The following is a 12514-nucleotide window of genomic DNA, read 5'->3' on the forward strand; positions in this document are numbered from 1 at the left end:
TGTCATTCAAAGTGACGGCGCTGAAAGCTGAAAACTGGCCTGGGCAGGAAAGGAGGGGGGTACAAGTGCCCTGTGTTAAGGGGTTTAAATTCCCGGATTTAAATATGATGCTGCCATAAGGCCCCTTTCACACTTGTGCGACTTATCCTGCAAATTGGGAGTGCAAAGTCGCATGACAAGCCACACCCCGCGATTATCACTCATATCTGTGCGGCTTCAAGTCGCGTCCATTTCAAAAAGTTGTTTCTGCACTACTTTGGTCTGACTGATGCACCTTGAGGTCCATAGACCTCAAGATTACACAGGCGTTGCTTCAAGTTGTGTGGAGGGAGAAAAAAAATAAAATAAAAAAAAAAAAAAAAAAAAAAAAAAAAAAAAAAATCGCTGCAAAAATCGCACGACTTTCAGGTTGCACAAGTACGAAAGGGGGCCTAATAAAAAAAAAATTCTCCAATAAGAAGCCGCTCACCTATCTGGTTGGTTCCGCCTTCCTGGCCGCCTTGACCTTTTCTTTGGTCGTCTTCGGTTTCCATGATGTTCAGGTCTTCCTCTTCCTGACGTTCTTCCTCGCCGTCACTGCTGCTGCTCAGGTCATTGAATATTTCACGCAGTTCATCCCTTCCCACTGACGGCGGGGAAAAAAAACAAAAAAAAAAAAAAAAACATGGAGGACATCGATCAATACCACCAAATAAAAAGAACCAAAGGCAAGACTGTCTACTGATCGGCAGAGATAATCAATTGAAAATGTTTGATTTACAATGTATCGAAAACAAAAAAAACTTATTTTGTTTCCCCCATTTTTGAGTTTGGAATTGTTAAAGTCATGGACAGTTTTTTTTTTTGCCGCCATGTATCCCAATGGGGAAGATTGAATTCACTTTGAATTCTGTAGATGCGATCAGAGCAATTCATAAACAGAGTCTAAAAAAGTTACACGCTCTATCTAAAAAAAAGTACACCCCTCACTCAAAATAACTCGTTATACAAGCTGTACACTCACTACTTTACATGACAAGTGTCATTTATTCAGTGTTGTCACAAGAAAAGATTTACACAAATGTGAGGGGTGTACTTACTTTTGTGAGATACAGTGTGTATGAGAGATTATATAACATTTTAGAATTTTTCATCTATATACAGTGCCTTGTGAAAGTATTCGGCCCCCTTGAACTTTTCAACCTTTTGCCACATTTCAGGCTTCAAACAAAGATATGAAAAAAAAAAAATTTCTGAAGAATTACCAACAAATGGGACACAATTGTGAAGTGGAACGAAATCTATTGGATTTTTGAAACTTTTTTAACTAATAAAAAAATTAAAAGTGGGGCGTGCAAAATTATTCGGCCCCCTTGCGTTAATACTTTGTAGAGACACCTTTTGCTGCGATTACAGCTGCAAGTCGCTTGAGGTATGTCTCTATCAGTTTTGCACATCGAGAGACTGAAATTCTTGCCCATTCTTCCTTGCAAAACAGCTCGAGCTCAGTGAGGTTGGATGGAGAGCGTTTGTGAACAGCAGTTTTCAGCTCTTTCCACAGATTCTCGATTGGATTCAGGTCTGGACTTTGACTTGGCCATTCTAACACCTGGATACGTTTATTTGTTTCATAGTTTCATAGTTAGTAAGGTTGAATAAAGACACCAGTCCATCCAGTTCAACCTGAGTGAGTGTCTATCCCTATCCCTGTACATTACACACTCACATTGGTCCCTACCCTCAAGAAGCCCACCATCTAAGGTCCCCATTCATATACTAGGGCCAATTTTGGACAGAAGCCAATTAACCTACCTGCATGTCTTTGGAGTGTGGGAGGAAACCGGAGTACCCGGAGGAAACCCACGCAGTCACAGGGAGAACATGCAAACTCCAGGCAGGTAGTGTCGTGGTTGGGATTCGAACCAACGACCCTTTTTACTGCTAGGTGAGAGCGCTAACCACTACACCACTGTGCCACCCATTCCTTTGTAGATTTTGCTGTATGTTTGGGATCATAGTCTTGTTGGAAGATAAATCTCCATCCCAGTTTCAGGTCTTTTGCAGACTCCAACAGGTTTTCATCCAGAATGGTCCTGTATTTGGCTGCATCCATCTTCCCCTCAATTTTAACCGTCTTCCCTGTCCCTGCTGAAGAAAAGCAGGCCCAAACCATGATGCTGCCGCCACCATGTTTGACAGTGGGGATGGTGTGTTGAGGGTGATGAGCTGTGTTGCTTTTATGCCAAACATATCGTTTTGCATTGTAGGCAAAAAGTTCGATTTTGGTTTCATCTGACCAGAGCACCTTCTTCCACATGTTTGGTGTGTCTCCCAGGTGGCTTGTGGCAAACTTTAGACAATACTTTTTATGGATATCTTTGAGAAATGGCTTTCTTCTTGCCACTCTTCCATAAAGGCCAGATTTGTGCAGTGTACGACTGATTGTTGTCCTATGGACAGACTCTCCCACCTCAGCTGTAGTTCTCTGCAGTTCATCCAGAGTGATCATGGGCCTCTTGGCTGCATCTCTGATCAGTCTTCTCCTTGTCTGAGCTGAAAGTTTAGAGGGACGGCCAGGTCTTGGTAGATTTGCCGTGGTCTGATACTCCTTCCATTTCAAAATGATCGCTTGCACAGTGCTCCTTGGGATGTTTAAAGCTTGGGAAATCTTTTTGTATCCAAATCCGGCTTTAAACTTCTCCACAACAGTATTACGGACCTGCCTGGTGTGTTCCTTGGTCTTCATGATGCTCTCTGCGCTTTCAACAGAACCCTGAGACTATCACAGAGCAGGTGCATTTATACAGAGACTTGATTACACACAGGTGGATTCTATTTATCACCATCAGTCATTTAGGACAACATTGGATCATTCAGAGATCCTCGCTGAACTTCTGGAGTGAGTTTGCTGCACTGAAAGTAAAGGGGCCGAATAATTTTGCACGCACCACTTTTCAGTTTTTTATTTGCTAAAAAAGTTTAAATTATCCAATAGATTTCGTTCCACTTCACAATTGTGTCCCACTTGTTGGTAATTCTTCACAAAAAATAAAAATTTTATATCTTTATGTTTGAAGCCTGAAATGTGGCAAAAGGTTGAAAAGTTCAAGGGGGGCGAATACTTTCCCAAGGCACTGTATATGACAATAAAACTTTTGTAAAATAACAAAATATCTAACTATACCTGTACATTAATAGAATGATAGATATATATTAGGGTTATCCCTCCAAACAGGTATTTATATAGACAAAAAAATAAATACAGTAAATAATATATATTTACTAGTTAGTGTGTATTTATATATATATATATATATATATATATATATATATATATATATATATATATATATATATATATATATATATATATATATATATATATATACACATACATACATACACACACACACATTGTGTGTGTGTGTGTATACACACACACACACACACACACCACATTCTGCGCAGTTACCACGAATGAAGTTAATAAACTCCTCTCCACGGCCCACGTCATTACCTGCTCCCTGGACCCTGCCCCCTCACAATTACTGCTACCACCTTCCCACTCTATCCTTAACTCCCTAACCCACATCTTCAACCTCTCTGTCTCCTCCGGCACCTTTCCTTCCCTGCTCAAACATGCACTGGTTACCCCTGCAACTCAAAAAACCCTCACTAGACCCCCACCTGTTTGAACAACTTAAGACCATCTCCCTGCTCCCGTTTGCCTCCAAGCTCATCGAACGCCTTGTCCATGACCAAATGAGTCGCTATCTCATGGACAACAACCTTCTCAACCCCCTACAGTCTGGCTTCCGCCCACAACATTCTACTGAAACTGCCCTACTAAAACTCACCAATAACCTAACTGCTAAAACCAACGGCCACTACTCCATACTCATACTTTTAGACCTCTCTGCTGCCTTTGACACAGTTGACCACCTGCTCCTCCTCAGCAAATTACGCTCCCTTGGCCTCTGCGATTCTGCTTTATCCTGTGTCACTTACAACTCCATCTGCTCTGCTCCCCTTCCTCTTTCTGTTGGGGTACCCCAAGGTTCTGTCCATGGGCCCCTCCTATTCTCGCTCTATACCTCTTCCCTGGGCCAGTTGATAAATTCCCATGGTTTCCAATACCACCTCTATGCCGACGACACCCAGATATATCTCTCCACTCCTCAACTCACCCCCTCAATCTCCTCACAGATCTCCAACTTCCTGAATGACATTAGTATGGATGTCACACCACTTCCTTAAACTCAATCTTTCTAAAACTGAGCTTGTTATATTTTCTCCTTCACGGTCCCCCCACCCACCCCCGTGACTTCACCTTTAATATCAACAACACAACCATTGGTCCCTCCACACATGCCAGGGTCCTGGGTGTAATCCTTGACTCTGACCTCTCCTTCAGCCCCCATATCTAATCACTGGCTAAATCTTGCTGCCTTCACCTCCGCAACATATCCAGAATTAGACCCTTCCTGACTAATGACACCACAAAGCAACTTTTTCACTCCTTGATTATTTCACGCCTTGACTACTGCAACTCTCTCCTTAATGGTCTACCCTTAACCAGGCTATCTCCCCTTCAGTCTATTATGAATGCTGCTGCTAGACTAATACACCTCACTAATCGTTCCATGACTGCTGCCCCTCTCTGCCAATCCCTTCACTGGCTTCCCCTACCCCACCGTGTAAAATTCAAAATGCTAACCATAACATACAAAGCCATCCACAACATCTCCCCCCATCTACATTACCAACCTCATCTGCAGATATCGCCCAAGTCGTCCCTTCCGCTCCTCCCAGGACCTCCTGCTTTCTAGCTCCATGGTTACCTCCTCTCATGCTCGCCTTCAAGACTTCTCCAGAGCCTCTCCCATCCTCTGGAACTCCCTGCCCCAGTCTGTCCGATCAGCCCCTAACCTGTCCACCTTTAGGAGTTCCCTGAAAACTCATTTATTCAGGGTTGCCTATCCCACACCCACCTAACAACTGTCCCTGAGCCACCCCCATCAAATCATTCTCTGCAGCTATTACCTTTTGTACCACCACCCCCTCCCTTTAGAATGTAAGCTCTACGAGCAGGGCCTTCCTTTACCTTTTCTATTGTACTGTAATTGTGTTGTCCCCCTATACATTGTTAAGTTCTGCGTAAACTGTTGGCGCTATATAAATCGTGAATAATAATTATACATACACACACACACACACACACACACACACACTTATTATATTAGCAAAAATATTTTTTTGTATAAATATATATATATATATATATATATATATATATATATATATATATATATATATATATATATATATATATACACACACACACACACACACACACACACATATACATACATATATACACACACATATACACACACACACACTTTTTTTATGAAGCTGTGTTTTCAGAAAATAAATCATATTATATGATATTTTAATCTATATTATTTAAAATAGATATTTTTTGCAAGCATGTCGTCTTTATATAAACAAAATGTCACTATACATAAATATATCATAGAAACGTTATATTTATAGATATATTTTTTTGTGATCTCTGGACAGAAATGAGGAATAAATGATAAAATAGACATTACTTGAAGATCTACGCCCTTGTTTTATCCCGGAGGAGACGGGGGAACTGTCCAGCCCGGTCAGGTTTTCTCCCTCTTTGGACTCATCCTCGGCGATCACCTCCCACCCTGGATTCTCTGGTTAAGGAAAGGTGGAGGATTCCCTTCTCCGGGAATATTAGAATTACAGATCTCAATCCATCAGAAATACACAGAATATTCTGGGAAAATGTCACTCAACACCCGGACACAACTTTGTTATTATTTTTATTTTCTCTTTTTTGGCCTTTTATTCATTAGACCTCAAAATAGGAAAAGACGGATCTAACAGAATCCATCACCCCTCATCTCAAGACTTGTTCACATATGAAGCTGGAGGGCGGTAAAACCCTGGGAGTGGAAGAGCCGTACTCTGACTGCCCTCTAACTGCCACCTTTTGTAATTGCAGAGGCAGCGGCCGGGGGCGGGGGGGTGTACACAGCCGCTGCCTTATTACCTGAATGGGATCTGCCATCAGCCTCTGGCAATCCAATCTACAACAGAGAGCAAGACGGGGAGAGGGAGAACACACACAAAAAGGGGCCAGTTGCCGTGCTAGAAGGATGCCGACAGGAGGAGAGAGCAGAGTGACAGAGGGGTGAGCCGGATCTGGTCTTCCCTTCGGTCTTGCACGGTTGTACTGGCTCCTCTCCTGGACTGAAACATAGAGATTTTTACTTCCAGGGCATACCTTATTTTAGATAAATATAGGGTATTGCCAAAGAAATAAAAAGGATTTTATCCAATAATTAGGGACGCACCTATGCCCATTCCAAGCATTTGCGAGAGAATCAGTACTCACACAAATGCTCCCGCTACCAAAATCTTTGCGGTGCGATTTGCGTCAATAAAAAATAAATGGACGCATTATGGAGAGATCCGGGTCTATAATGGACTGTAAACATCCCATGTGACAGTAATAGGAGGTGACGGGTCCTCTTTATGGAGAGATCTGGGGTCTATAATGAATGTAAACATCCCATGTGACAGTAATAGGGCAGCACAGTGGTGTAGTGGTTAGCAATCTCACCTAGCAGTAAGAAGGGTCGCTGGTTCAAATCCCAACCATGACACTACCTGCCTGGAGTTTGCATGTTCTCCCTGTGCCTGCGTGGGTTTCCTTCGAGTACTCTGGTTTCCACCCTCAATCCAGATATGCAGGTAGGTTAATTGGCCTCGGTCCAAAATTGGCCCTAGTATATGATGGATTGTGGGGACCAATGTGAGTGTGCGATGTACAGGGATAGGGACAATTGTAGACACTAACTCAGGTTGAACTGGATGGACTGGTGTCAACCTAACTATGAATAGGCGGTGACGGGTCCTCTTTATGGAGAGATCTGGGGTCTATAATGAATATAAACATCTCTTGTGACAGTAATAGGTGACGGGGTGGAGGGGACTAGGGAAGGTATAAATAAACACAAATTAAACTTTATGAAGCTTTAAGGATACGAACGCTGACAGCTTCTGCATCCGTGCTCAGCAGACGCTTCACTTCCTTCTCCACATCCGGGGACTCGATGTACTGAGTCAAAAAATAAAAAGAAGCCAAGAAAAATTTACTGGGAATGTCAACATGTCCCCCTCCGAGGATCATTTACTAAAACCGGAGAGAGTGGAAAATCTGGGGCAGCTCTGCATAGGAACCAATCAGCTTGCAGGTTTTAATTGTCAAAGCTTCATAAAAGAAGCTGAAGTCAGAAGCTGATTGGTGTGGCCATGCATGGCAGCCAGTTTTAGTAAATCTCCCCCCCCCCCGCCCCCAATATGTCATTAAAATGTATCTAAACCCAAGTTAAAAAAAATATATAATAATATATTGCAACTTACTGGTTTTCTTATTTTAGTATTTGTCCTTAAAGTGGTTATAAACCTCAGACATGAAATCTGAACAAAGCATATCCCCACTACAGTGTGTACTTGTCTCAGTCCAGAGCACCGAGGCATTTCCGTCCACTGCCTCCTTCCTCTGCTATCAGCACAAGTCACTTCTGTCACAGAGAGAACAATGGTGACAGGGGAAGGAGCACCAGCACACAGCCTGCGATTGACAGCCTCAGCTGTTTCTGGGTGCTGTGTGAAGGAGGGGGGGTTCCTTCTGGAGGTCGACCGATATGCGTTTTTCTCTGGCCGATGCCGATATTTAGAAATCATGGCGGCCGATAGCCGATATATGATGGCGATTTTTTTGGGCCGATATGTTAGGCCGATTTTATTTTATTTATTTTTTTCCTTTTTTATTATTTATTTTTTTAACCCCCCTTGATCTAACACACCTTTCCCACTGGGGCGTTTTTCAGGCGCTTTTGGGCTAAAAATAGCGCCTGTAAAGTGCCTGCAAAATGGCTCCCCTGCAGTCTGTGTGAAAGACAGAGCGCTTTCACACTGAGACGATGCGCTGTCAGGATCTTAAAAAAAAAAGTCTTGCAAGCAGCAGGTTTGGGGTGGTGTATACCGCTCCTACACCACTCCTGCCCATTGATATGAATGGGCACCACTGCTGAAGCGCATGCAATGCGATTTGGCAGCAGTGCTTCATGGGCGCATTTAACCTCTTCCTCGGCCGCTAGCTGGGTTATATGTGCCCCACTAGCAGCCAAATAGCACCGCTAAAATGATGGTTAAGAGCCGCTAAAACTTGCGTTTTACCATCAACGCTTGCCTGCTCCAGTGTGAAAGCAGTCTTCATAAGTGATACAGAAAATTTCTTACATTTAAACATTTATTAAACAAAACAAACCTCCAATCAGTTTACTTGTATGTATGATTTAGATAAAAAAAAAATAAAATAAAACTATATATTAAATAAAAACAGGTAGTCAAAACTTTTGGACGAAAAAAAAAATGGGCTAACTTTACTGTTTTTGTTTTATTTTTAAATAGTGTATTTTTTCCCCCCAAAAAATGCATTTGAAAGACCTCTGTGCAAATGCCGTGTGACATAAAATATTGAAACAACCGCTATTTTATTCCCTAGGATCTCTGCTAAAAAAATATATATAATTTTTGGGGGGTCTAAGTGATTTTCTGGCAGAAAATACAGGATTTTTACTTATAAGCAACAAGTGTCAGAAAAGATTTAGTCTTTAAATGGTTAAACTGAGAACTTCTACACACAGAGATGATTTCATTCATGAAGTGTAAACATTGTATCTTTCTGTTCTTTTCTTGGCAGAGCCCAGAGAGGAGGAAAGATGTTTCTATGACGACTCAGGCAACTTGCACTGACTTCTATTACAGAAGTCATTTCAAAGTCCAGCTGTAGTTCTAAATCAGCTTTTTATCAGCACAATCGGCTGATGCCATTATTTAAAAAACGGCAAATATCGGTCGACCTCTAGTTCCTTCCCTCCAATCAGCTCTCGCTGAGGTCTGCAACTTCAGCTTTCCGTATATATATATATATATATATATATATATATATATATATATATATACACACACACACACACACACATATCCCATTAGTTTGTAGAAGTGATAACTTTTGCACAAACCAATCACTATACGCTTATTGGGATTTTTTTCCTTTTACCAAAAATATGTAGCAGAATACATATTGGCCTAAACTGATGAAGAAATTAGATTTTTATTGGATTTGTTTTATAGCAGAAAGAAAAAAATGTTTATATATATATATATATATATATATATATATATCTATCTCTGTCTTATCACTATCTATAAACATACATTTTATTTGGTTACAGCGTCACACTTAAAAAGGGACACAGTGCCTTATCACAGAAAATGGCCTGGTCAAAAATAAATAAATAAAAAAATAAAAAAAATAAAAATAAAAAAGGGGGGGGGGGGGAATCTTCCGGAGGGCAAGTGGTTAATCAGGATTATTTGGACTCGATTTACCTTCTTCTTGGCGGTTTTCCTGAAGCGTCTTTTGCGCACATTCTTCAGCGGTAACGTTACTGGAATGATAAGAATGTTTCACACTGATAAATATATTGTATATCTGTAGGCCTTCTAAAGTTACCTGAATTTCGGAATCAGGAATGGCAAACTAACCCCCCCCCCCCCGTTATAATGACTATCCATCATAAGAGATAAAAAACTTACTTCCGTGATTCCATATAAACTTCTTCTCTCGGTCCCGGTCCTTCTTTTTGTTGCTCTTCGGATCGCTTGTTCCTGTCGGCTCCTCCAAGGGGGGATAGAGATCACCATCCAAGGTACAAACCATCATCTGTATCAGAGATAGAAGAGGTCTCAGTGTCTGTGTATGGATTCTGTCAGGCCTCCTTCACACGGCCATTTAGTCGCAAACACCGGATTCCAGCGGCAAGGATCAGCAATTCCTGCGGCTGGAACAAGAGCGCATGAACAGCGGCAGCCGCTCAGCCGGTGTAACCAAACGACAGGCTGACAGCCGCCAGCAGTGTTCGCATGTGCCTGTGCACTATGGGGTCTGGGGATGGATGAGCCTGGATGTAAGCAATATCAACAGGTATTGTTTTGCATTTATCAAACAAAAAAAAACAAAAACAAAGCACCTTTTTCAGTGGTATATTTAACCACTTCCCCTAGGGGGGGGGGGGGGGGGGGGGAGTACAACTGGGGGGGGGGATCCATGGCGGAGAAGGATCTGGGGGGGGGATCCACGGCGGAAAAGGATCTGGGGGGGGGGATCCACGGCGGAAAAGGATCTGGGGGGGGGATCCACGGCGGAAAAGGATCTGGGGTTTTGGTAGATCATAAGCTCAATAATAACATGCAATGCCAAGCTGCGGTTTCCAAAGCGAGCAAAGTCCTTTCTTGTATTAAGAGAGGTATGAGAGAGAGAGAGAGAGATAGGTATGAGAGAGAGAGATAGGTATGAGAGAGAGAGAGAGAGAGAGAGAGATAGGTATGAGAGAGAGAGAGAGAGAGAGATAGGTATGAGAGAGAGAGAGAGAGAGATAGGTATGAGAGAGAGAGAGAGAGAGGTAAGAGAGAGAGAGAGAGAGAGGTAAGAGAGAGAGAGAGAGAGAGGTAAGAGAGGAGAGAGGAGAGAGGAGAGAGGAGAGAGGAGAGAGGAGAGAGGAGAGAGGAGAGAGGAGAGAGGAGAGAGGAGAGAGGAGAGAGGAGAGAGGAGAGAGGAGAGAGAGAGAGAGAGAGAGAGAGAGAGAGAGAGAGAGAGATCATTTTGCCCCTGTACAAAGCATTAGTAAGACCTCATCTGGAATATGCAGTTCAGTTTTGGGCACCAGTTCTCAAAAAAGATATCGGGGAACTGGAGAAAGTGCAGAGAAGGGCTACAAAATTGATAAGAGGCATGGAGGAACTCAGCTACGAGGAAAGATTAGAGGAACTGAATTTATTCTCTGTTGTGAAGAGGCAAATAAGGGGGGATATAATCAACATTTTCAAATATATAAGGGGTCCATATAGTGAACTTGGCGTTATTCACTTTACAGTCAACACAGAGCGCCCGGTATTGAAGGGGTTAAAGGTTTACATCTACAATCACCAGCCGCACAGTCATTAGCATTACCTGACAGATGTCTGCGGTTTTGTAGAAAGTCTTCTTGTCGATTGTTTTCAAACACTCCGTCACACACGGGATATCCACCAACTTTGCAGCGAGTGGAACACGGTCCACCCGCACAATTCCATGACGCCCGTCGGCTTTAAAATAATAAAATAAAATAAATAAATGATATAATAAAATAAAATAATAATAATAATATACATACAGACTTTATTTTTAAAATTACATAAATATATATGCGCACCAAAGAAAACTTATACGTAGGTGGCGCCAGCAAATGTAAACATTGTTCAAACCACACATGTGAGATATATTGCCGCAATGATTCTAGCGCTAGACCTCCTCTGTAACTATAAACTGGTTGAATTTTTTTTAAAAACATCGCCTTTGGAGATTTTTAAAAGTACCGTAGTTTGGGCTGACATTGTTTTGTTTTTTAATTCATTAAAGTGTATTTTTTTTTATTGCATTTGAAAGACGGCTGCGCAAATACCATGTGACAAACTAATGTAATGACCACTATTTTTTTTCTCTAGGGTCTCTGCTAAAAAATAATTTCAGAAATTTGAAGTGGGAAAAATAAAAAAGGGGCATGTCACTACTAATACTCACGATGTAACTCGATGGAAAGTCGGTCTTTTGTGCTGACATTTCCAGACTGGACCATCCGCCTCACAGTAGACGCGTATTCCTGGAAGACCAAAATTATTATGATTATTATGATACCCATGGACAGGGGAGGAGCCCGCGAGACCTATGGACATGGGATTTTTTTCATTTTTAATACATTTTCCTAAAAATTTCTAACTTCTTTCCCATTGTCATTATGGGTTATTGTTTGTAGAATTTTGGAGGGAAAAAATAAATTTAATCCATTTTGGAATAAGGCTGTTATATAACAAAATGTGAAAAAAGTGAAGCGCTGTGAATACTTTCCAGATGCTCTGTAATATGATCAGCTTCCTATATATTGTATCCAATCAGGTAGGACCTTTTACTATGTAGTTTTTAGATCTAAAGGGGAATTTTAAGTGGAGAATGTAGGGATTGTGGTCAGCTTGTTCTATTAGTTCTTCTATAAGCAATATTCACTTCTTCGTACCGGTGGAAGCCTCAGAATGCACTGACTTTCCAGTTCATGGGGAGCGTCATCCTTATTCCGCGACGTCTTCTGTTCTGTAGGAGGGAAAAAAAAAAATAAGGATTTTACGGTGAGTACAAAAATCCTCTCTGTAATTCACCGACCGACACAGCTCCTCTCGGTAACTAAATGGGTTGTATAGCCTGCCATTAGGAGAACTAGACAAAATTGTTACACAATACACAGAACTTTTAATCCCGCCCCAGGGGGGTGGACCCTGTGCTATCAACCCTCCTCACTGCTCCCAGCAGCTTCAGTAAGTCAACAAGCAGTAT

The 12514-nt window shown here is 41.8% G+C and overlaps 1 protein-coding gene across 2 annotated transcripts in view; it reads right to left on the reverse strand.

Moving 5' to 3' along the window:
• Positions 1–12514, reverse strand: part of TAF7 (TATA-box binding protein associated factor 7) — a 44353-nt gene that overhangs the window by 15913 nt on the left and 15926 nt on the right. Inside the window, exons 3-10 of one of the 2 annotated variants that reach the window (XM_077468760.1) lie at positions 12201–12274; positions 11711–11789; positions 11102–11235; positions 9688–9814; positions 9481–9539; positions 7066–7138; positions 5607–5699; positions 470–625 (exon numbers count right to left, since the gene is read on the reverse strand). In XM_077468760.1, coding sequence (XP_077324886.1) covers positions 470–625; positions 5607–5699; positions 7066–7138; positions 9481–9539; positions 9688–9814; positions 11102–11235; positions 11711–11789; positions 12201–12274 — 795 coding nt within the window. Of the gene's footprint in view, positions 1–469; positions 626–5594; positions 5700–7065; positions 7139–9480; positions 9540–9687; positions 9815–11101; positions 11236–11710; positions 11790–12200; positions 12275–12514 lie in introns of both variants that reach the window. The other variant, XM_077468679.1, reaches the window with a different exon arrangement.

This window comes from Lithobates pipiens, unplaced genomic scaffold, assembly GCF_037356315.1.
Source record: "Lithobates pipiens isolate NorthernLeopardFrog02 unplaced genomic scaffold, aLitPip1_a1.2 Scaffold_1, whole genome shotgun sequence".
Classification (NCBI taxonomy): Eukaryota; Metazoa; Chordata; class Amphibia; order Anura; family Ranidae; genus Lithobates; species Lithobates pipiens.